General features: G+C 36.7%; 1 protein-coding gene across 2 annotated transcripts in view; it reads left to right on the forward strand.

Annotated features, from left to right (window-relative positions):
* LOC150088528 (ERO1-like protein beta) overlaps positions 1 to 26,903 on the forward strand; it is a 176,134-nt gene that overhangs the window by 44,366 nt on the left and 104,865 nt on the right. For both annotated transcript variants that reach the window (XM_090369548.1, XM_090369551.1), the window contains 2 exons: positions 7,131 to 7,204; positions 25,997 to 26,117. In XM_090369548.1, the coding sequence (XP_090225674.1) occupies positions 7,131 to 7,204; positions 25,997 to 26,117 (195 nt within the window). The remainder of the gene's footprint in view (positions 1 to 7,130; positions 7,205 to 25,996; positions 26,118 to 26,903) is intronic.

Raw genomic sequence — 26,903 nt, forward strand, 5'->3', positions numbered from 1 at the left:
TGACAGAGAAGAAAGAAAAATGCATAGAATTATTATAAATTATCTGGGATACAGAAATCTACAGTAAATACAAACTAGTCTACAATCAAGTCACTAAAGGGTTATGCAAGCTAAGGTAGATAATGAGAAGTCTTTGGCTAACGATGCAAAGAAAAGAATTAAACAGCAAAGAATTCTTTGCTTATGTTAAATGGTATAGCTATTGATGTTCCTGTTCAGGTTGCTAACAAATTAAATAAATATTTTGCATCTGCCCATGAAGAATTTTTTATGGGTGGGAATATCAGAACCATACCAAGTTATAACTGGCTACTAAATGATTTAGTAGTTATAAATGATTTATAACTGGCTACTAAATGTCGTAACTGAGAAAAAAGTGAAGCTAAAAGTAAACAAGGCGCATGGGACTGATGGATCTATCCAATTATATTAAGAGGAACAGCAAAAAACAGGTTTACATCTTTTGGCCATTTGACCTCGGTTTCAGTGAAAATAATGAAGTCAGTGGTTAAAGAAGTATCGCAGGATTGTTTTGACAGGAATGGAGTTATACGGAAATCACAGCATGGATTTGTTAAGGGAAGATCTTTTCTCACCAATCTGTTTAGCTACTATTAGGCATAGCAAAGGAACTGGATGCAAAAATTAATTTTGATATCATATCTTTAGTTTTCGGTGAAGGTTTTGACACTGTTCCACATGAAAGACTACTGTGGCATTAGGAGTAAGTTGTTGCTATGGTTAAAGAGATGGTTGAATGGCAGAGGTTGGTTATAAATCAGCACTGCTCTTCTTGTACTAATGTTATTAGTGGAGGTCCTCAGGATTCATTTCTGTGCTGCTCCATACTGTTTTCAATATTTGATAATATTATTTTATTAACCAATCCTGTCATTAACCAATCTCCCAACTAAGGTTGGGAGATTGGTTAATGACAGGAATCAAGCCATACTACTGCAGTAGGACCTAGAAAAATGGCCTGACAGTTGGCAATTGAGGTGTAATATTAAGAAATGCAAGGTACTGCACATGAGTAGTACTAATCCCTGAATAACACATGAATTGGGTAGTACCACACTCAAAGGCGATGGAGAATGAAAGAGATCTAGGGGTAATTGTGCAGCCTGACATGAAATTTTCTGAGTGTGGTGCAATCTGCTAGGACAGCTCATTGGGTTTTGTCAATGATATACAGGAATTTTTCCAGCCGGGACTAGGAAGTGATTATCCCATTGTGCAAGGCAAGTTAAGCCACTTCTTGAGTACCACATATAGGCCTGGAAGCCTCATTTAAGCTAGAAAAAAAACATTAAGAAAAAATTAGTTTTTGGTTAGTTATTTCTTGAATAATTAAAGCCAGGAATGAAAGATAAATTCGTGTAATTGCCATTTTGTTAGGAATGATGTGTATCCCTTGGAACAGGTGTAGAGAAGAGCTGTTGTTGTTATGTTGTTATTTGGTTTTTAGGAGCATTAGCAGCTAAGGCCATATTGCTCCGGGAATATGCGGTGGTCATTCCCTGACCTTTCCGCCTCCTCCGTATTTGGTGGTGACAGGCTCGAACCCAGGTCTAATCAAGAAGTGTGTGCTACGCACTGCTGCTCCTTCCCACCTGGCTACGGAGGTGCTAGAGAAGAGCAACCAGATTAGTCAAACTTGCTTGACTGGTCTTGACTAATTCTTATCATGAAACATTTCAGTTCTGCAAATTGCAGCACTTGGAAAACTGCATCTGAGAAGAGAACTGATTGAAGGGTTTAAGTGGATTGAGTAAATAAATGCTGATAGTGTCTTTACTCTTTCTTAGACAACATGCATAAAGGAACATAAATTTAAAAAGGATGGCTGCAGGATAGAGCTATGAAAATTTGCTTTCAGCCATGGACTAACTGATTGTCCGAACAAACTACCATAGTGTGAATAAATTTAAGAAAAGAATTAGACAAATTATTAGAGAGAATGGACAAAAGTTGGATAGGTTTTTTTATTGTCTGATGTATAAGGTTGCTTCCTTGCATCATTTGCTAATACTAGTATCCTTATCTTATCTTATCTTCCTTCATGGATTAGGCGATCTGCCTGTTCCGATCTCGAAGAGGTCTGCCCATCTTTTCTTTGGTCTTCCTCTGTCTCTTTTTTTTTTTTTTTTTTTTTGGCGCCTCCGTAGCCAGGTGGGAAGGAGCAGCAGTGCGTAGCACATGCTTCTTGATTAGACCGGGGTTCGAGCCCATCACCACCAAATACGGAGGATGCAGAAAGGTCAAGGGAATGACCACCGCATATTCTCGGAGCAATATGGCCTTAGTTGCTAATATTCCTAAAAACCAAATAACAAACAACAACTGTCTCTTTTTCCTTTTGCTCTATATGTATAAGCTAATTTAGGGAATCTATTATCTTCCATTCTTTCTACATGTTCTTTCCATCTTCTATTGTCTATATTTTATAATTTTTCCATTAACTGAGTAAATCTTTAATTCCTCTCTTATTTACATTTGGTATTTTATCTAATTTTGTACATCCTTTAACATATGTTAAAAATTTCATTTCTGCAGCTTGTATTCTATTAATGTCTCTTTGTTTCGGTATCCATGTTTCAAAGCCATAAAGAAGTGTTGGTATTGCCATTACTTTGTAAAATTTCAATTATGTTTCTTTCCTTGTTTTCTTAGCCAGAGTTCTTTAGCATTAGCATTTCGCATTAGTAGAGGCATTTGATGCAAGAAAGCAAGCTTATGCAGCATCAGCCAAAAAAAAAAAAAAAGTAACATAAATAAATAAAAATAACCACTTCCACTTCACCCCTCTGTTCGTTCGAAATACCTGTCCAGCTGAGCCTTAAACTTATTTAGGCTATCAACTTCCACGACAAGGGATGGAAGTCTGTTCCACCCACCAACCACCCGCTGGCTAAAGGCAAATTTCCGCACATCTATCCTACATCTGTCTTTCCTCAATTTGAATTTATGCCCTCTCAGGTGATTTTTCTGAGCTAGAGGAAGAATCCCATCAGCATTGAGCATGCTCAAACCATTCAAGGCTTTGTACACCTCTATCAGATCACCCCGCTGGTGCCTAGTTTCCAGACACTGTAATTTGCAAAACTTAAGCCTTTCTTCATAAGAGAACCCCTTTTTCCCATTCACCAATCTAGTTGCCCTTCTCTGTACTCGTTCCAGCAGCTCTACATCCTTCCTGAAATGAGGCCTCCAGGCCTGTATACAGTACTCTAGGTGTGGCCTGACCATTGCCTTATACAAGGGAATAATCACCTCCTTATCCCTGCTAGAAAAATTCCTATATATCATTGACAATACACCATGAGCTACTCTTGCAGCTCGTCTGCACTGCTCAGAGAACTTCATATCTGCCTGCACCACCACCCCCAGGTCCCTTTCATTCTCTACCACTGTCAGTGTAGTACCACAGAGTTGATACGTTGCTCTGGGGTTGCTGTTTCCCATATGTAGTACTTTACATTTGTCAATGTTAAACTTCATTTGCCACCTCGAAGCCCATCTGCTCAACCTTTCCAAATCCTGTTGCAGCAGCATAGTGTCAGTAGTGTCCTTGACAACCCTGCCAACCTTCGTATCGTCTGCAAACTTGGACATTAAGCCTGATATACCATCATCAATATCATTTATAAATACAGAAAACAATAAAGGCCCCAATACTGAACCCTGAGGGACTCCACTAATAACATTAGTCCACGATGAGCAGTGTCCAATGATTACCACTCTCTGTCTTCTCCCCCTCAACCACCCCTTTATCCATAGCAGCAACTTGCCTCCAATGCCACACTGCTCCAATTTGTGCAGCAGTCTTCCATGTGCAACAGTATCAAAAGCCTTTCTAAGATCCAAGTATATAATATCAAAGTTATTCCCTGCATCCAGTTCTTTTGTGACTGCATCATAGTATCCAATAAAATTGGTCAGGCAAGACTTCCCCTTAACAAAACCATGCTGTGTCCTAGCTATAACTGAAGTCTTGTCTAGATGATCCTGCAGTGCTTCTTTCACCAGTGCCTCCATTAATTTTCCGGGAACAGAAGTTAAACTCACAGGTCTATAATTACTTGTGTCAGCCTTTGATCCCCCTTTGTGAATTGGGGTCACATTTGCACATCTCCAGTCAATGGGTACCTCCCCTGAGTCCAAGGAAGCTCTCATAATTATGGCTAAGGGTTTGCTTACCTCCTTTGCTGCCTCCTTTAATATAACTGGATAGATCCCATCCACCCCAGGTGCCTTTCTTGTGTTTATCTTCAACAATTTCTCCTCCACTTTGCTCTCAGTTATTACAAGATTCTCTAGCTTACTGCTAGAGTTGAATACACCTCTGGCATTCCCCTCGCTGAATAACTCCTCATGTGTGAATGTCGATGCAAAATATTCATTTAGTTTGTTAGCTACCCGAGCAGGGTCATCAACAGTTGACCCATCGATCTCAAGTGGACCAATCTGATTCATCCCCTTCCTTCTAGAGTTTACATAAGTAAAGAACTCTTTGCTGTTTTTCTTCGCATCCCTTGCCAAGGATCTCTCGTAATCTGCCTTCGCCTGCCTAACCTCCTTTGTAACTTGGTTACAGATCAACTTGTATCTATCATAGGCGTCCGTGTCACGTGTTAATTTGTATGTATCCCATGCATTTTTCTTCTCTGCCATATGCCTCATTAGTTCATCTGACAACCATTTAGGCCTAAACCTTGAACAATATTTCTTAGTTGGTATGTAAAGCCTAGTAGCTTCCACGATAAGTTCTTTGAATGCTTCCCATTTTGAGTTTGCTGTTGGCAATATCATCAGTTGATCCCACTGTATAGAATTTAAATACTGTCTCAGTCCATTGTAGTCGCCTTTACGAAAGCAATACCCCTTCCCTTTACCCCTAATGGTAGTTACCTCTTTGAGTAACTCCCACTTCAGCACACTGTGATCACTGCCACCAAGTGGTTCATTTATCTGCAGATTCTTAATGCATGAAGAATCACTACTGATAATCAAATCAAGAGTATTACTCCCTCTAGTTGCCTCCCGAACATGCTGATGTAGAAAACAATCATCCAATAAATCCACAAAAGCCCTGCTACTGTGTGAGTGACCAGCCCCCAAATTCCAGTCAATATCTGGGAAATTAAAATCCCCCATTATAAGACTCTCTGATTTACTGGCCCACTCTATTTCTCCGAACAGTTTCTTATTATACTCATCAGAGTCATTAGGCCTATAGCACACTCCTACTCTCAATTTTGATCTCCCAATGCTTATGTCACACCAAACTGACTCGACACTGCACTGTCCAGCGATGTCGACTGGCTTCACTTCCTTGGATTTTATGTGTTTTTTAACTAATAGCATAACCCCTCCTCCCTTCCTATCCTGTCTATCCTTTCTGTAGACATTGTACTCCCCAAATTCCAGTTCTGCATTTCTTATATCTGTGTGACACCACGTCTCTGAAATCCCCACAATATCTGCCTTTGATGTTTTGAGCAATACCTCAAATTCATCAAATTTATTTACTAAACTCCTAGCATTGGTGTACACACAAGTATACATGCACCTGTTCTTTTTCTTTTTATTGTTCCACATATATTTTGAAATTTCGCCAATTTCTGGTTCGTATCTTCTTTGACATCATATGTTATATCACATCCTAGATATTTAAAATGTTTTACTTGTTCTAATAGTTTATTGTCTATAACTATTTTTGTTCTCACTGTATTTTTCCCTTTAAAAGCCATTGTTCTAGTTTTCATCGTTGATATTTTAACTTTATATTCTTCTGTTATTTGATTTAATTTAAATACTGTTCTTTGTAAATTATCTTCACTATCTTGAATAATTACTTGATCATCTGCAAATAACAGTGTATCACTAGTATCCTAAATTAAAAAAAAAAAAAAAAAAAAAAATTAGTATTACCTATTTTATAATTTCAAAGTTCTAACATGACATATTGCATGGTGGATTAATCTTTTGTCAATGTCATTTTCTTAAAAGTAGTGCAATGCCAAAGCTGCTCTTGGTAAAGTGAAGTTCATTCTAATGTGAGCATTAAATTCAACATGCTTACTAGGCAATGTAAAAACAAAATATATGAAGACTAAATCTAGTCAGAGAGAAAATAAAATATATCAAATATCTTCATAGGAATACCTCATGCTTTCCAAACTTTTTTGATGCTGACTTATGGTGTATACACCAGCTCTTTGAGAGGGCTGACTTGTGATAATATGGAGTTATGTATTTCTGCACATTGCTCATTTGAGCCTACACAACCGTGAATATACAGTCAATATATTCAGTGTTCAATGTTATAAGAATGACTTTTCAACCCTAACATTCAAACTACAAAAGTGGACTGTTTTAAGGAAGACTTCCTGCTTTGCCTTGCCTGCCTACTTTTTGGTGAATGGCTTCAAATTAAGGATGGTGACAGCTAAACCTTTCAAATTTGTGCACTGACTAAACCTTTTGGGCACCATAAAATGCTCTTCGGATGAAAACAACAAACCAAATTTTGTATAGTTCTGACAAATAACTGACAAGTAGTTCTTTTTACCAGTGGATAAAATAAATATATGATTATCAACTCTGCGGTTATAGGAAGAAAGTGTAAATATGGTCAATATCTATATCATTCATTTAAAAAAAATGTCTTTACTACATATAAATATTTATTGTAAGTTTAACAATTGTAGCACTCTTTATATTGTTAATATCATATCACGTAAAAAAAAAAATATATATGTGTGTGTGTGTGTGTGTGTGTGTGTGTGTGTGTGTGTGTGTGTGTGTGTGTATCATTAGTTGTAGTAATCATCAGGTTGTTTATGGTTAATTGTTGAAAAAAAGATTTAATTAGTGGTCTTTTCATAGAACTGGATAAATCTGTGAAATTGGATTTAAACTAGAAAAAAAATAAAAAATTAGTTAAAAACTACACTGTGTACTTTTTAACTTTCTGTTCATGGTATTTCGAATGTAATACCGTGTAAAAGGCAATTTTCTAATAACTTTTTCTAATTGCCATTTTGTAAACTTGTGAAATAATTATTTACCTATGGTTAACTATACCCACTTAAAGATTCTCATTATTACTTTTTCTTGTGCATAAGTGATGCTAGTCATGAAGAATTCAAGAAATGGGAAGTATATGATGACACACAAGATAGATTTTGTGAACTGGATGGTAAGTTTTGCTTTAATATTTTGTTTCATATGTTTTTGAGAATTTGTAAAAAAAAAAAAAAAAAAAAAAATGCATGATTTTATTTTTAACAATAGACTAAAAAAGAAATCTTTTAGATGAGCAGATTTAAACGTAATAGAATATAACTGCTATTTAGATATCTTGTACATTTTGGGAGTCCAAAATAGTTTAGGCTGCCTATATTCAGACATTCTTTCCCTTCTGATTATATGATAGGTAAATCAAGCAAGGACTTATTCTAGAAAAATATACTGGATAGTATGAAACATGTCACAGCTACCAAAAAGCAATTTCATAATCTATGATAGCCAATATTTGTTTTGTAAGATATGTGAAATAATGAACACTTCAACTTGTTTAGAGTATCATCTGCCTTTAATTTCTTAAAGATTATTCTCAGACATTTCATGGTACTTCCTGTACTTCAGTGACTGTAAAGACGGCAGAATTGGTAAATTATGGTGACTTCATTTATCTAGAGTTGTTAATTTGATTACACAGTTCTTATTTATTAATATTTAGCCTTTAGTTCTTATATATGTTATAGAACATGAATTAGTCAATAGATAGGTATTAGTAAACATCTGGTAAAGATTAATTTAGAAGTTAAAATAATTTTAAATCGTTTAATAATTTAGTTAATTAAATTAAATTAAGCTTAACTAAATAGATAGCCACGAATACTTTCATTCCTATAATAATGCTGTGTTTATGACACCATCAATCTCACATACCAAGACAATGGCTTACAATTTATATCTTCTATACCAGGGGTGGCCAACAAGTCAGTTGCGGCTTTAATTTTGGTCGATCACGGCGAATTTTAAATATAAAGTCATCCCTCGATTTGCTCAGTCACCAAAATTTTATATTGTGCAGAGGGTTTTGCTACCTGCGCATTATTTTTTATTTTTTTTTTAACAAAGCTTCAAAAATAGGAAGAGCAGATTTTGAAATTTTTTTTTTTTTGCATGATTGAAGATTTCATTGAAGGAGAAACACATTTCACCATAATAACGTAAAATACCACAAAATTCCAGCTGTCAGTATTATTGCAAATGCAATAAGATTGAATTTGCTACCTGTTTATAATTAGATTGCACTAACAGAAAAGTGCAAATTGTTTTTATTGTTTTATGGTCGTGACCTCCGGAAATAGCTTTAGAGAAATATCACAAGGGCATTCAAAACTGATTCTTTTAAGGATATAACCAAACAGAGCAATAAACGGTGGTGTGTTTGTTCGGTTCTTTTGGAAACAACTTCCTCATTCGGGAATCTTCTTCATCAGTTATCCTACGTTAGCTGTTCAGACAGAATATTTTTCCAGTTGGCACAACTTATTGTTTTAATCGGTAAGCATTGTTTTTGCTGATTTAATAACTGGACAGTACTTATATTTAATTTAATACATTTTGATTTAAAATGAATACTACGAAAAAGAGTAAAACGTATAATTTTCATCAAGAATGGGAACTAGAATACTTTTTTTTGTAATGGTGAAAGAAAAATGTTGCTGTTTCATTTGCAATGCTTCCGTGGCTATACCCAAAAAAGGAAATTTAGAAAGGCACTTCAACGCACTCCGTGGTAAATACCAATTGGATGCGCCTCCGTAGCCAGGTGGGAAGGAGCAGCAGCAGTGCGTAGCACATGCTTCTTGATTAGACTGGGGTTCGAGCCCGTCACCACCAAATACGGAGGATGCAGAAAGGTCAGGGAATGACCACCACATATTCCCGGAGCAATATGGCCTTGGTTCCTAATGCTCCTAAAAACCAAATAACAAACAAACAACAAACCAATCAGATTTTCTGCTGAATAGTGACCTTAGAAAAAATAAATTAGAACTTAAATCTAGATTATTCGTGCAACAAAATTTCTTCATGACACCTAATTTACAATTTAAAGCAATAACTGTAGCATCATTTAAAGTGAGTCATCTTCTTGTAAAAAAATGCAAATCATTTTCTGATGGTCAATTCATCAAAGACACATTTTTAGAAATAACAGATTCTCTTTTTGAAAATTTTAAGAACAAAAATTAAATTAAAAGTGTCCTTTAAGATCTGCAAATAGTGTGATGCGACGCATCGAAAAAATGAGTAAAAATGTGAGGGAACAATTGCGTGCTCATATTGCTAATTGTGTGTCCTTATCTTTACAACTGGATGAATCTACAGATGTCAGTGATACAGCTCAATTGCTCGTTTTTGTTGGTATGTTTTTCGATGATTCTGCCAGTAGAGAAGAACTGCTGGGTATGGTTTTGTTAAAAGAAAGAACTAGGGGTCTTGATATCTTTAACTCATTCAAACATTTTATTGAAAAAAATTAAATTAAATTACCACTATTTAATCTCGTATCAGTAACAACAGATGGAGCTAAAGCAATGACCGGGCATCTTAACGGATTCATCGCATTGTGCCAAAAGGATGATGAATTCCCAGATTTTTTGAGTTACCACTGTATTATCCACCAACAAGTGTTAGCCAGCAAAAGATTAAATACTAAAAGTGTTATGAACATCGTTTTCGAAATCGTGAATTCCATCAGAGGACAATCCCTTCAAAAGAGACTTTTCAAAATGCAACTCGATGAAAAAAGAACCAGATCTGATATTACACACAGATGTGAGGTGGCTGAGTCGGAGTAAGTTTCTACAGAGATTTCGAAATTTGCTGAATGAAATTAAAAAATTTGTTGATCAAAGGGTAGATAATTATCAGCAGCTACAAGATACAGAGTGGTTGTGTGATCTGGCTTTTTTGGCAGATTTTACCAGTAAATTAAGTGATCTGATTTTGGAATTACAAGTAAAAAATAAAAATGTGGGGGACATGATTAGTAGTATTTCTGCATATAAATATCAATTTTTGGCAATGGCTAAGGATCTCAAATAAAAAAAATTCAATCATTTGCAAAAATATCCTGTTTTTGAATTTAATAGTGAGAAATATGTTTCTGAAATTGAGAATGTTGTGGGTGATTTTAAAACAATTGAAGACATTGTTCAATATATTTCTTATCCATCTAATGTCCACTTAGATACGAAACAAATTGCAGAAAAAATCACTGCGATTTTTCACATGGAGAAAATATTACTTGAAAATGAAATTATTACATTACGAAATGATATCTTCGTAAAAGCCAGATAATCAGAAGAAGACTTTTGGAAATATGTTTGCCGAGAAAAGTACCCAAATGTAAAAAAATGTAGTGAACTTTTAAATTCCTGTTTTGGTTCCACATAACTGTGTGAATCGGCCTCTTCATATTTGAAACAAACAAAGACGAAGAATCGCTGTGCTCTTACAGACTTGCATACAAAAGATTCTTTATGGTTGGACTTATCACAGTATATCCCTGATTTTGAAAGCTTGGAAGATGACATGAAGACGCAAACTTCGCATAAATTAAAATTTTAAATACGTATGAATTTAAAATAAGAATTCTGAATTGTATTTAATTTTAAAACTTATAAACAACATTTTTCAATATGCGTTGATTAACTTTTTTTAACCTTGTGTAATGAAATTTTTGAGATGGTAGATCGCGGCACATTTTGAAGGAAAAAAGTAGATCGCATCACAAATTAACTTGGCCACCCCTGTTCTATACTATACTCTCAAGCTAAGAATTTTTTTAATCAAAACTCCAGTTAAGGTCTCCTGGGGCCAATCATAGTTCGTACATGAGGGTTAGAATATTCAGTGAGCGTATTTAGATGTTGTAGGATTAGACATTGGTTTGGCAGCTAATCTTTGTGAGCATCTTAATTATATGGGTGGGTTCAAGATTATGTTTGAAGGGGGATTGGGGGTTCTTTTTTTCAAGTAGATTACCTCTGATTTTCTCATTTCCACTATACAAAGTCCTGCCTCATTTACTCGTTTATAACTGCTTCTGTCTATATTTTTTGAAATATAGACAGAATGAGAGTTATGGTGACTATAATAATTATATGGTCACCATAACTTATCATTTCTGCTGTCTTTATAGTCTCTGAAGAAGTAGCTCAGGAAGTACTACCAAAAACATCTGAGAATAATCGGTAATTCTTTAAGAAATTAAAACAGATTACACTGCATGCAGGTTGAAGTGCTCATTATGTCTCCAATTTCCATTTCTTGATATACCTACGCATCATGCTGCTAAAAGAATATTTAAGATGTGAAGTAATATTACAAATTAATATCTTATATTAATTTGTAATATTACTTCAAATACATGTCCAATTTTAGACTCAAGCGTTTAGGGCATAAGCCTCAAGCTATGAAGTAGTCTAGACTATGTATAAATATAGTGCAAACGCATCAGAAATACATAGCTATATCTGAATAAATCAGAATATTAGTAAAACGGCATCGTTTTAAGTTATATCTCATATTGTGAATACCTTCACAACGAGTTGCCATGATATTGCACTACTTCGAATAAGTAACGCTTCACCTAAGGAGAAGACTAATGTTACTTATTCTCAGATACCTACCCACCCACCGAAGAAGGGCCAAATAGCCCTGAAACAGTGCCGTCTGGGTGGTGGTATCCATCTGAGAATAAGTAACATTAGTGTTCTCCTTAGGTGAAGCGTTACTTATTCGAAGTAGTGCAATATCATGGCAACTCGTTGTGAAGGTATTCACAATATGAGATATAACTTAAAACGATGCCGTTTTACTAATATTCTGATTTATTCAGATATAGCTATGTATTTCTGATGCGTTTGCACTATATTTATACATAGTCTAGACTCCTTCATAGCTTGAGGCTTATGCCCTAAACGCTTGAGTCTAAATACATGATACACCATCAGGCATCTCTCATATTGTGGAGTTATACTTCATAACTGTTTTGCCATCATTGCATCACTCGGGTACCTACCCACCCACCGAAGAAGGGCCAAATAACCCTGAAACAGTGCCGTCTAGAGGCTGTTTTGTGAATTATTTCGTTCATTAGTGTTCTTCTCGTTCTGAAGGTTGAAGAAAGTGTCCGATCGCATCAAGAGGTTAGCGGCGGTCCTTTCAGCTGAGGTTTCCCCGTTGTGGGGAACCTCCTTTAGGAGGGTAGTAAGTGATTGATTTTCTTTTGTTTTACGTTTCTTTGAAATTTATTTCTGCCAAGTTAGATATTTTCTTTTTTCGTTTTGCTGGTGTCAGGCAGGACACGGGATTTTTTAACTATTCATTTTCCTTAAGGAACCGAGATTAATTATGGCACAGTTCTTCTTTAGAGAAAGAACAGTGGAGTTTCAGACTACAGAGGTTTGTCCAATTAGAGAGGTAATGCGGGGAGTGACTCAGGTTGTTTCGGTTCACGAGATAAAAGGATTAACTCCATTACCGAGGCAGAAATATCAGTTGGTCTTGAAAACAATAGAGGCAAGAAAAAAGGTCTTGAAAGGGTTTTCTATTAGAAATGTAATGATCAAACCTGTGCAAATTGGTAACATACGCAAAGTGGTTACTATTGATAGATTTCCGGTAGAAATGTCTAATAGTCCTGTCGAGAGTTTTTTTTAACAAGTTTGGTAAGGTTGTTAAGATTCATAGAAAAGAATATGAGGAATGGCCAGGCGTGGAAACAGGTACGGTGCAAATACATATTGACATGAAAACACCCGTGCCAAACATCATCGATTTGATGGGTCATAGGTTATTAATAAATTACCCAGGAGTTCAAAAAGTTTGTTTGAGGTGTGGAGGTAAAGACCATTTGGGAGCAGAATGCCAAAAATCACGTTGCTTTAATTGTAATGGCACCGGTCATATTACGGCCAACTGCCTTAATAACTGTAAAAAATGCGGAGCTTCCACGCATAAATTCATTCAATGCCCGGAACGTACGTTTGCCGAAAGAGTTGCTGGTGGGGGAGGACAGCAGAAAGCGAGCGAGCCACCAAAAGATATGCCTAACGCTGAGAGCGCGGAAACTATAGGAGCGCAGAGGGGTGAGACGCAGATTAAAGAAATCACACCAACGTTTACAATAGCGTACGATATGTCGGCAACACAATCGGAATACGCAGAACTAACCGAGGATATGGAAGCGGAAAATACAGTACGAAATGTACATAAATGGGGGGAGAAGGAAGAAATAAGCGGTAAAACTAAAAGAGCAAAAGGGGGAACAGAGGAAATTCAAGAAGAGACCGAAATAAAACAAATAGAGGGGGAAGAGTTATCAATTTTGTCAGGCGGTAAGAAAGATTGCAAAACACTTTCGGGGTCTGATTCGGATTCAGATGGCATACAAACGAGGGAATACGAAGGGATAGAATGGTTAAATGTAGTAGGAAACACAAAAGAATACAGGGAATATAGGCGAAGCTTGGCGGAAATTGTTAAAACTCGAGGAGAACCGAATTTTCTTTGGAATGAAAACGAGGAGGGTCAGGTAGTTAATATTCAGTTCACCTGGGGTGATTTCGTTATTTCTAATATTAAAAACAAGAATGTTGGAGATCTCACTGTGTTACTCACCAGTAACAAATTAAAGTTAAATGCCGAACATAGGAATATCTTAGCAGAAGTTTTAGTAAAGTTCTGCTCATAATGTCGGGAATAACATTTATGTCGTTAAACGTACAGGGTCTGAGAGCGATTAACAAACAAAGGATGATATGGCAAATTATGATGAACATGGGGGGTGAAGATTTGGTTTCTACAAGAAACTCACTTCGCTAGCTTAGCAGACATCCAGCAGTTTCAAAACAGATACCGGTTGTTAGGATTTTGGAGTTTTGGGACAAATCGATCCACAGGGGTGGGAATAGTAGTGGTTCCTCTAATTTTAGGGACTGTACGACTGGTAGGTAGGGATACAGAAGGTCGGGTTGTGGCAGTGGATTGGAGTTATGAGGGGGCGTACAATTAGACTAATCTGTGTCTATAGTCCAAATTCCACTTTAGAAAGGAAAACTCTGTTTCAGGGGCTGGGCAACTATATGAGGGGGGTGCAGTGGATTATAATGGCAGGGGACTGGAACTGCGTTCCTGACCCCATTATGGACAAAATTCTGGCAGGTAACCCGCATCATGGTACTGGGGGGATTCGTGAATTAATCGAGGTTTGTACTAAATTAGACTTGGTAGACGTCTGGAGGGAAAAAAATCCGGGGAAACGAGCGGCCACGAGAATAGCCAATAATATAGGAACTAGGATAGATCGCATTTATGCAACAAGTCAGTTGAAGGATAAGATAACAATGATACGGCATGTGAAATTTGCAGGAGGTCGACAAGTTTCAGATCACTTGGCAGTAATGTGGAAGGGAGATTTATTCACGAACGTTAGTCTGGGTAATGGCTATTGGAAGCTCAACCCAGCAGTTCTGGAGAGAGAGGACTGGGACTTTACAACAGTTATTAAACAGATAGTACAGTCAGGTAGAAATGAGTGGGAAATGTTGGCGAAAATTAAAGAAAGTGCTAAATCATTTTATTACTCCGAAATTAAGGAAAGAAATGAACAATGCAGAAATAGACTGAAAGATCTCCTACAAGAAAAAAGAATTTACCACCGGTGCGGGGATGAAAGTGCAACAGCGGAAGTACAAGCGATTATTGACGGTATGATATTGGAAGAAGAGAAAGAAAAGGCGCGAAAAATACAGCTGAAATTTAGGGAGGCTGATAGTCCTTCAGCTGCGTTTTACCAAAGAAGACTAAGGTTAAATAATTTAGCCAAAACTGTTCAGGAAATTACAGACGATGACAACACACATTCAACAACGCCAACTATTATGAATAGTTTTGTAAACTACTATGAAAAAGAGCTTGCTTTGCAAAAAAAAGAGAGAGAGAGACAACTCCATTTGGACGATTGGACAATTCACACCCGAGCAAAAAGCATTACAGGACAGGGAAATAATTATGGGGGATCTAACTGTGGCTCTAAAATCATGTAAATTACGACGCGTGCCGGGACCGGATGGTTTGGGGTTTGAATTTTATAAGAAATTTTGGAACTTGTTAGCACCTATTCTTCTGGCCGTCTTTAACAAATTTTTTTCAGGAAGGGGTTGTACCCGAAGGCTTCTTAAATGCCTATACTACTTTCATTCCGAAGCATGGACGGGATTTAACGAAAATTGCTAACTGGAGACCTATAACGTTGGCTAATTGTGACTATAAAATATTTGCAAAGATTTTGACAACTAAATTAAAACGCGACGTAACCCAGGTAGTTAGAAGCACACAGTGCTACGGTATACCGGGGAGGCGGATAGAATATAACCTTTGGCTATTAAAAGATATATTAGAATATCGGAAACGAAAGAGTTACAATTTAGCGTTAGTGGCAATCGACTTGGAAAAGGCTTTCGATAGAATCGACCACGACTACCTTTTCTCTATAATTAAAGATACGAACGTAGGATCTCAGTTGTTTACAGTCCTGAGAAATCTATACACACATAGTAGCACGCGACTTTTGGTAAATGGAGAAATTTCGAAAAACATTAAAATTGATAGGGGAGTAAAACAAAGGATGTCCGCTTAGTCCTTTGTTATTTACGTTAGCACTAGAACCACTGTTGGGAAGAATAGACAGAACTGAGGCCATTCAGGGGATACCGTTGCCAAAGCCGGCAGAGCAGTGTAAATGTATAGTGTATGCGGATGATGTTACCACCACTCTCACTACGAGTTATGCAGTGGAAGAATTTATGTCACTCTTTACTACTTTTGGTAAAAAGTCGGGGTTAAACATAAACAAAGATAAAACCAGGATAAAATTGTTAGGGGAATGGGTACATCGGCCTTTACCACAATGAGAAGTGGAGTCGAATAAATCGATTCAAATATTGGGAGTTCCGTTTAGAGAGAGTCCCATGCTACCTGTAGGAGGGCTCACCACTAAAATACGGGAAAGTTTAAAAGAGTGGGAAGTGGGACAATTTTCTTTTGAGAACAAATCCATTATTGTTAGAACCGTAATTCTTCCTAAAATCTTATACACGGTGTTTATAACAGGAATCACAGCTAGGACAATGAGACGATTTTACGTTCCAACATTTCAGTTTTTATGGGGAGGAAAATGGCAAGAAATAGCACAGAAATTTTTATTTTTACCGTGGGAAGATGGGTGAATAAGTATTCCAAAAATTAATTTGAGGTGTAGCTGTAAGAGGCTGCTGGATGTGGCTAATATGGTGCAATCTAACCATTTAGTAGCGGTACTGATAAAGTATTTTATGGGATTTAATACAGCCTTAATTAAAGGCGGCAATTATCTAGGGCCAAAAGCAGAGACAATTCCTATATATTACAAAAAAATTCGGGATATGTGCACGCAGTTAAGGGAGAAAGATATAGATCCTTTTAAGGGGGGTTTAAAACGACTCTACTGGACACTGTTTAACTCAGAAAATCCAGAAAAGCCAAATTTAGGAAATAATGCCCAGTTGTTTTTTAAAAATTTAAAAATTGGCGGAAACTATCCATCGCGTATTGACTTTTCGTGGAGGGTTGGTTACGGAAACATACCAGTGAACGATATCACGTATAGATTTAGTCAGACAGGCAACAGATTATGCGAATTTTGTACCGAAATTGAAACAGTGTACCATTTATTTTATTACTGTCGATTCGCGCAGGAAGTTTGGAAAAGAATTTGTAGATTTTTGAAGATAAGACAGTTCACACTAGAGGAGGTAATTTACTTGCAATTCGATCATCCCTTGGGCAAGAAAAAAATGTTCACTATATTTTTAATTACAGAGGCAAAATATCATGTGTGGAAGCTTCGAAAACGGAAAAGGTTTGGGACCTTTAGGGGATCTCTTTGGGACTTGAAACAAACAATGTCTGCTTCCATGCAAAGGTTTTTACAGTTGGAAAAATGGCGTTTAGGGTCTGATAAGTTTCTGAAAAGGTGGGGAGAGCCACCTCTTCTGTGCAGTTTGGTTGGAGATGAGGTTCATCTAAAGTACTGGTTTTAGTTATTTTAGAGAGGAAAAAAAAAAAAAAAAAAAAAGCAGGGTTTTTTTTCGTCTATTACAAATTTAAGTTTTCTTGATAAAAAATCTAGATGTCTTAGGTTCTCATTAAAACCAGTTCCATGATATAGGTTTCAATTTTATAACTCAAAATTTGTTTGGTTAAATAGATCTGGTCCAATGAATTTTTTTTCACATTTAATTCATAATAGCTGTGAAATGATCGTCTAAATTTAGATTTTTTATGATTCAGATTTGAATTTTATAATTCATTTGTTTGGTTTAATAGATTTGGTCCAATGGGTTTTTTTTCACATTAAATTCACAAATAACCCTGAAACAGTGCCGTCTGAGAATAAGTAACATTAGTCTTCTCCTTAGGTGAAGCGTTACTTATTCGAAGTAGTGCAATATCATGGCAACTCGTGAAGGTATTCACAATATGAGATATAACTTAAAGCGATGCCGTTTTACTAATATTCTGATTTATTCAGATATAGCTATGTATTTCTGATGCGTTTGCACTATATTTATACATATGTCCAATTTTAATAACTTTGATTCACACTTATGAAATTAAGAAATAAACAGTTAGTATATTTTTAAAATTAAAAGAATTTTCTTTTACAAAAAAAAAATATTGATTTTAGATTGGTTAGATTAGATTTTTCAATGTTTGCTAATTGAAACATTTCACTATAACTATCAAAAACAGATTATTTTAATATTTTTTGTACATTGTAAAGTCTCTATACTGCACTCAGTGTACTTTTAATTCATTGTAAACTTTTTGTTCATTGTAAAGTTTCTGTACTGCACTCAGTACAGAGACTTTACAATGTACTGCACTCAGTATACTCCTTAACTTTCTGTTCATTGTGTTGGTACTTGAGAGATTCAAACCTTTATTCCATTATTGCTCTTATTTTTTGTAACACTACTGAATCAGATCTTACCCTCCCATTTTAGTTTCAATTTTATTGATTACAAGAGGTTTATTATTTTATCTGAACCTAGAGTCTTTAGTTAAATATATTTCTGAGTCTAGTATTCACTGTACTAGACTATATTTTTTAAAATATAGACAGAAGCAGTTATAAACGAGTAAATGAGGTAGGATTGTTGCATAATGGAATTGAAAAAATCATAGGTAATCTTGCAGGAAAGTTGGATAGATACTTTTTATCAATTTTTATGAATTCAAATTGTTATATTTAACAGTACTAGAGCTTGTCACTCATATCCATAACATGTATTTGTCTATAGAAGCTTGTGTGTTTAGGGACTAATTTGCATGTTGTTCAGACTGAAAAACCTGAAATAACTCATGGAGAAAACTCTCCTCCCTCCATCTGAGATCAGCTAAGAAGACTAGATATTCCTCCAGTTATCAATGCTATTTATCATGCTAATTAAGCTGCTGTGAAAGACTGTGTCAGTCTTTAAAAACAAATTATAATTATTTTAATTGCATGGAGCACACTTTGCTCATATCCATTTTGTATATTTGATTTTGAAGGCGTGTATTTGTGGGCTGATTTGCATGTTGTAAAATCTGGAATAACTTAAGAAGGAGCTCTACTCCCTCTGTCTGAGATTGGTTAAGTACAGTCTTGATTGAGGAAGACTTCAGAAAACTTAATTTTTTTTATGAAGGGGAGAAACATCAGTGGATATCAGAGTAGAAAAGGACCCAATCTTTATTTGTATTCCAGTGGTGGCATCGGCAATGGAATCATCAGAGAGAGAGAGAGAGAGAGAGAGAGAGAGAGAGAGAGAGAGAGAGAGAGAGAGAGAGAGAGAGAGAGAGAGAGATGTACAGTCATCAGAGACATTTTTTTACTTGGATGAAAATAAAGTTGAAAAAGAATCCATTTATTATAATTTTGAAATCATATAATTGGATTTCAGAAAAGCTTTTGACATTGTTTTGCATGGAAGACTACTGTACAAATTGGAACAGTATGGTATTAAGGGCAAGTTGCTACAATGGATAAAAGGGTGGTTGAGTGGGAGAAGACAGAGTAGTAATCAATGGACGCTGCTCTTCGTGGACTAATGCTATTAGTGCAGACCCCCTGGGTGCCATGTTGGGCCCACTGTTGTTTTGTATATTTATCAATGATATTGATGAAGCCTAATATACTTTCATCAATGATATTGATGAAGGTATATTAGGCTTAATGTCAAAGTTTGCAGATGATACAAAGGTTGGCAGGGTTGTTAATGACAGTAATGACAGTATGCTACTGCAACAGGATCTAGAAAAGTTGGGCAGATGGGCAGAGAGGTGACAACTGAAGTTTAACATTGACAAATGCAAAGTACTGCATTTGGGTAGAAGTAGTCCCAGAGAAACATACCAACTATGTGGTACTACACTTAGGGTGGTAGAAAATGAAAAAGACCTAGGAGTAAAATTGTGCAGTCAAATATGAAATTTTCATAGCAGTGCAATCAGGCTGCCAGAGCAGGTCATGGGGTATTGTCAATTATATACAGGAATTTTGCTAGTATGGAAAAGGTGGTGATTATCCCTTTGTATACTGCAATGGTCAGGTCACGCTTTGAGTACTGTATCTTGCTATTTAAAAAAAAATATATATATATATATATATATATTTTTTTTTTTTTTTTTTTTTTTTTAAGTAGCTCAACGCCGACCGGGCTAGCCGGGTGGGTAAAGTGCCTGCCTGGCAACCCAAAGGTCGCGGGTTTGATTCCTGCCTCAGGCTTGGATCAAAGTACTGCAAAAACCTTGGGAGGTGCATTATGGCCACAGAAGCCTGTGCGCCAACAACTACAAAAAAAAAAAAAAAAGTAGCTCAACTCATTCATTAGGAGTATTTGTTTACTAGGAATATTAATGAACGCATGAACCAGCGGGTAGTTGGTTGGTGGAACAGACTTCCATCCCTTGTTGTGGAAGTTGATAGCCTAAATAAATTTAAGGCTCAGCTGGACTGGTATTTCGAACGAACGGAGGGGTGAAGTGGAAGTTTTTTTTTTTTTTTTTTGGCTGATGCTGCATAAGCTTGCTTTCTTGCATCATATGCCTCTACTAATGCTAATGCTAACATGAGGTGAGTTACTCAAAAATGATAATATTAAATATTGTATTAAGGAAGTCTGCTGACGAGGCTACTAGAGACGGTCGTTTTCAAAGCCGCTAAGTGGATTTTTCTTATTTATTGATTTGAAATTATTGTTTTTCTAAAACTTTTGATTTAAATTTAGTAGTATAACATTATTTTGTGGTTTTCTGATTAATTTGGTGTATTTATTCTTTACTCGGCCTTGTAATTGCATAAAAGTATCGGTAAAGGTTTCCACGTGTTTCAACTCCGCTAACCGTTCGTAATTTTCCCGCCTTTGTGATACGATATACCGTACTAGATAGCGTTAGTTGAACTTCGTTAGCAGTTAAATTGTACGTTTAAATAAATACATATATAACGACTTAGATTACAAACGTAATATAATTAATTTTATTTAACATAATTAATTATACATATAACCACTTAGGTTACGTAACATAAATAATTAGTAAAAACAAATAATTAATACATAACTTGATACGAAAGTTATATAAAGGGATTTCGCAGATAACACTCGTTACTGAAACGTAAATATTTCGTAGATAACACTCGTTACTGAAACGTAAATATTCCGTAGATAACACTCGTTACTGAAACATAAATATAGCGTTATAACTGTGTTTGGATACAAGTTTAGGATTTAATTTTGTACAGGAATTGAAATTTTATTGAAAGTAAATCTAAATCATGACTCAAACCAGAGCAGCAAAGCAAAGGGCTCAAGCTAATGGGAATGCTGTGGCCCAGGGGAGAACTGAGGGGGGGCAGTTGTCCTCTGAATCACAGCCTTGTAAGATGCACTATTTGCTTGATGTTTGCGGAGCAGTCAAGTATGGGACATGATACTGCCATGGGGGATGTCTTTGTGTGTGTGTGATGCAAGGAGTGTAAGGAGATAAGGCGACAACTCAGCGTTGTTATGGGCCTATATGAGAGCTTGAAGGATAGGGTGGATGCCCTCGAAGGATTACAAGTGAGGGGCCCATCAAGCTCTCAGCTGCCCACACCAATGCCAGAGCTTGCACTTGGTCATCGCGGAACACAGCGGCAACCCCCAAGGCAGAATGCGCTGGTCCCAAAGGAACTAGTAGTTGTTGGTGACTCTATTGTCAGGGAAACGGGAAACATGCTTTGTAAAAAGGATAGGTGGAATAGGACCAGGGTATGTCTGCCAGGGGCAAAAGTTGAAGACGTTGTAGAGCGGATATCATCTTTTAAGGGCACAAAAGGTGATATAGTTGTACACGTTGGCACTAATGACATTAAGAGTAGGAGACCGGCGGAATTACTTGACAAGTACAGGTCACTGATGAAAAAAAGCCGTGAATTAGGGTTGAAATTGAAAGTGTCTGCAATTCTGCCCAGACACGATAGGAGGGAGTATATGATGAGAGCCCTGTCAATCAATTCGGCCCTGGAAAGATTGTGCAGGGCTCAAGGGGTAGAATTTTTTTCAGCCTGGTCTGTACTTGTTAACAGGAGAGACTGCTTCTACAGGGATGGGATACACTTAAATAGAAAGGGTGCAAGAATGTTTGCTGATGCTATCGAGGCAATGTTAGGTGGGTCGGAAAACTGCTAGATTGGGGGGATACAAGGACTAATAGATTAACAGTAGCCACTGGCAGAGGTGAAAGTGATTCTTGCACTGCTTCTATTGGAATGAGCCGCAGCCTGGAAAATAAGATGCAGGATATTTCAGAGACTGCTGGGAATCATTGGGGTACAAGTAAACACATGGGTTGTGTTAGGGTAGCTAAGAAAAAGAACAGGTGCATGTATACTTGTGTGTACACCAATGCTAGGAGTTTAGTAAATAAATTTGATGAATTTGAGGTATTGCTCAAAACATCAAAGGCAGATATTGTGGGGATTTCAGAGACGTGGTGTCACACAGATATAAGAAATGCAGAACTGGAATTTGGGGAGTACAATGTCTACAGAAAGGATAGACAGGATAGGAAGGGAGGAGGGGTTATGCTATTAGTTAAAAAACACATAAAATCCAAGGAAGTGAAGCCAGTCGACATCGCTGGACAGTGCAGTGTCGAGTCAGTTTGGTGTGACATAAGCATTGGGAGATCAAAATTGAGAGTAGGAGTGTGCTATAGGCCTAATGACTCTGATGAGTATAATAAGAAACTGTTCGGAGAAATAGAGTGGGCCAGTAAATCAGAGAGTCTTATAATGGGGGATTTTAATTTCCCAGATATTGACTGGAATTTGGGGGCTGGTCACTCACACAGTAGCAAAGCTTTTGTGGATTTATTGGATGATTGTTTTCTACATCAGCATGTTCGGGAGGCAACTAGAGGGAGTAATACTCTTGATTTGATTATCAGTAGTGATTCTTCATGCATTAAGAATCTGCAGATAAATGAACCACTTGGTGGCAGTGATCACAGTGTGCTGAAGTGGGAGTTACTCAAAGAGGTAACTACCATTAGGGGTAAAGGGAAGGGGTATTGCTTTCGTAAAGGCGACTACAATGGACTGAGACAGTATTTAAATTCTATACAGTGGGATCAACTGATGATATTGCCAACAGCAAATTCAAAATGGGAAGCATTCAAAGAACTTATCGTGGAAGCTACTAGGCTTTACATACCAACTAAGAAATATTGTTCAAGGTTTAGGCCTAAATGGTTGTCAGATGAACTAATGAGGCATATGGCAGAGAAGAAAAATGCATGGGATACATACAAATTAACACGTGACACGGACGCCTATGATAGATACAAGTTGATCTGTAACCAAGTTACAAAGGAGGTTAGGCAGGCGAAGGCAGATTACGAGAGATCCTTGGCAAGGGATGCGAAGAAAAACAGCAAAGAGTTCTTTACTTATGTAAACTCTAGAAGGAAGGGGATGAATCAGATTGGTCCACTTGAGATCGATGGGTCAACTGTTGATGACCCTGCTCGGGTAGCTAACAAACTAAATGAATATTTTGCATCGACATTCACACATGAGGAGTTATTCAGCGAGGGGAATGCCAGAGGTGTATTCAACTCTAGCAGTAAGCTAGAGAATCTTGTAATAACTGAGAGCAAAGTGGAGGAGAAATTGTTGAAGATAAACACAAGAAAGGCACCTGGGGTGGATGGGATCTATCCAGTTATATTAAAGGAGGCAGCAAAGGAGGTAAGCAAACCCTTAGCCATAATTATGAGAGCTTCCTTGGACTCAGGGGAGGTACCCATTGACTGGAGATGTGCAAATGTGACCCCAATTCACAAAGGGGGATCAAAGGCTGACACAAGTAATTATAGACCTGTGAGTTTAACTTCTGTTCCCGGAAAATTAATGGAGGCACTGGTGAAAGAAGCACTGCAGGATCATCTAGACAAGACTTCAGTTATAGCTAGGACACAGCATGGTTTTGTTAAGGGGAAGTCTTGCCTGACCAATTTGATTGGATACTATGATGCAGTCACAAAAGAACTGGATGCAGGGAATAACTTTGATATTATATACTTGGATCTTAGAAAGGCTTTTGATACTGTTGCACATGGAAGACTGCTGCACAAATTGGAGCAGTGTGGCATTGGAGGCAAGTTGCTGCTATGGATAAAGGGGTGGTTGAGGGGGAGAAGACAGAGAGTGGTAATCAATGGACACTGCTCATCGTGGACTAATGTTATTAGTGGAGTCCCTCAGGGTTCAGTATTGGGGCCTTTATTGTTTTCTGTATTTATAAATGATATTGATGATGGTATATCAGGCTTAATGTCCAAGTTTGCGGACGATACGAAGGTTGGCAGGGTTGTCAAGGACACTACTGACACTATGCTTCTGCAACAGGATTTGGAAAGGTTGAGCAGATGGGCTTCGAGGTGGCAAATGAAGTTTAACATTGACAAATGTAAAGTACTACATATGGGAAACAGCAACCCCAGAGCAATGTATCAACTCTGTGGTACTACACTGACAGTGGTAGAGAATGAAAGGGACCTGGGGGTGGTGGTGCAGGCAGATATGAAGTTCTCTGAGCAGTGCAGACGAGCTGCAAGAGTAGCTCATGGTGTATTGTCAATGATATATAGGAATTTTTCTAGCAGGGATAAGGAGGTGATTATTCCCTTGTATAAGGCAATGGTCAGGCCACACCTAGAGTACTGTATACAGGCCTGGAGGCCTCATTTCAGGAAGGATGTAGAGTTGCTGGAACGAGTACAGAGAAGGGCAACTAGATTGGTGAATGGGACAAAGGGGTTCTCTTACGAAGAAAGGCTTAAGTTTTGCAAATTACAGTGTCTGGAAACTAGGCACCAGCGGGGTGATCTGATAGAGGTGTACAAAGCCTTGAATGGTTTGAGCATGCTCAATGCTGATGGGATTCTTCCTCTAGCTCAGAAAAATCACCTGAGAGGGCATAAATTCAAATTGAGGAAAGACAGATGTAGAATAGATGTGCGGAAATTTGCCTTTAGCCAGCGGGTGGTTGGTGGGTGGAACAGACTTCCATCCCTTGTCGTGGAAGTTGATAGCCTAAATAAGTTTAAGGCTCAGCTGGACAGGTATTTCGAACGAACAGAGGGGTGAAGTGGAAGTGGTTATTTTTATTTATTTATGTTACTTTTTTTTTTTTTTTTTTTTTTGGCTGATGCTGCATAAGCTTGCTTTCTTGCATCAAATGCCTCTACTAATGCTAATGCTAATGCTAAGTGTATGATAGCTTTTGAATATTAAACATAATATGCCTCACAATATTTGCACTGATAGATGACTTGATTATTTATTTTTTTATTTTGCAAAAAAATAATTCCATACACTATTCTTAGATTATAAATGTGTGATCTTATCAATTCATTCAAAAAGGAATGAATTGATGAGTTCATACATTTGTAATGAATTTCAGAACATTTTTCACACCCTAAAGTATACTTCCCATTGCTGAAAAATTCTAAAATGTTCCATTAAGTTTTAGAACTTTCCTGAATGTTATCTTTGATACTAAAAAAAATTCTATAGCTTTCGAGAACATTTCAATTAGATCCATAAAATCTGTCATGTAAAACAGCAAAATAGTTTAATCATTATTTTAGAAAATTCGAAAAGAGAATTATTCTCTTGAAAACAGCTGTTCACTACTTGCAATCCTTTTGAAAGAGGGTATCCTGTCCCACTGACTTAAACAATTTATTGAGGCCTTTTTAAGTAGAACTGAATTAGCTGATCTCAGGTGGGAAACTTATGGGGAGAGCTTCCTGCTCCATAAGTTTTCCAGTTCACAAACAAACTTGCCTCGTAATATTGCCTTCTGCTGATTGAAAACAATCTCAACCTTTATCAAACAATATTAAATTTCTATTGCAAGCCTTTTCTACAAATATTTCCATAGTCATTGTTCTTATGAATCAGCTTCCCTTAACCAAACTTGCCTTTTTGTCTTTTTAATTCATTTTTTTCCTCCTATTTTTCAGAAAGCCTTCTGTGACTGTTTTCTAAATATGACAACTTACAGAAATGCAAGTCTAATGTTAACAAATTTCTCCTGACTTTCCAACTCCCACTCATCAGCCATAATTTGTCACATTCAAGTTCACTATTAAAATTATTTTCATCATTAATATACTATCTATTACAGTATTCTTCATCTGCTATATGTTAATTATATAAATATCATTTGAAGTATTGTCTTTCTGTTTATAATAATATTTATTGTGATAATATTATTTTGTATTTTACATATAACAAAATTTTTGATAACCTGAAAATATTTTATAGATGAAACCTCACCAGATGCACAGTACATTGACCTTGAACTGAACCCTGAAGGTTATACAGGCTATCAAGGCTTTTCTGCACATCGTGTTTGGAAAAGCATTTATGATGAAAACTGTTTCAAGTAAGATATGAAATGTAATCAAATAACAATATGTGAAAGGTCATAAAAATTGACTAATTCATAAACTCCTGTTTACTTTTATAAATTAGTCAATAGAATAATGAAACATTGTTAAACCTTTTCAGTCCAGAAACATTTTGTTGGCTTCCCCATGCACATGGTAAAGCATTTTATATATGATTTTAATGTGTGGTTGACACTTTACTGGGATGCAATCCTGGTTTTCTGGAACATGTCTCACAGTACTAAACTGTTTTTCTTCTAGCACCTTTAATATATCTGTCACTACATACTGCACAATCTTTCTTTTTATTAGGATTTTTTTTTTTTTTAATGGAAAATTCAAACACAAAAGGTATTATAACTTATAGTACTTAGTACCATTTATGGGTTGAAAGTCAAAAAGGTGAAAGAAGATATTTCTTGACATTAGACTTGAATTTCTGTAGATTGTAATTTTCTAGCAATATGTGTGAAGCAAAGTTGTCCCATAAAATGAGAGTTGAAGGGGAAATTAATGAGGAAAAAGAAAAAAATTAGTTGTGCGAGTTTGAAGTTGGACATTAAAAAGATGTTGAGTGATTGCAGCCTTCAGATTGACTTGGAAGAGAGGGGGGAATTACAAAAGCCAATAGAGAGGAACAGTATCCATGAAAGTATCTGCAGGATAGGCACGCAGCAGAAAAAGAATGATTATGAGAGAGAAAGTGGAGAGACTTTGTAAGAGATGATCATTAATTAACATAACTGCCCTCTTTTGATTGAAGTCTAGAAGAGATTATCCCC

The sequence above is a fragment of the Mastigoproctus giganteus genome, chromosome 3 (assembly GCF_048544385.1).
Source record: "Mastigoproctus giganteus isolate SK-2022 chromosome 3, ASM4854438v1, whole genome shotgun sequence".
NCBI classification, from domain to species: Eukaryota; Metazoa; Arthropoda; class Arachnida; order Uropygi; family Thelyphonidae; genus Mastigoproctus; species Mastigoproctus giganteus.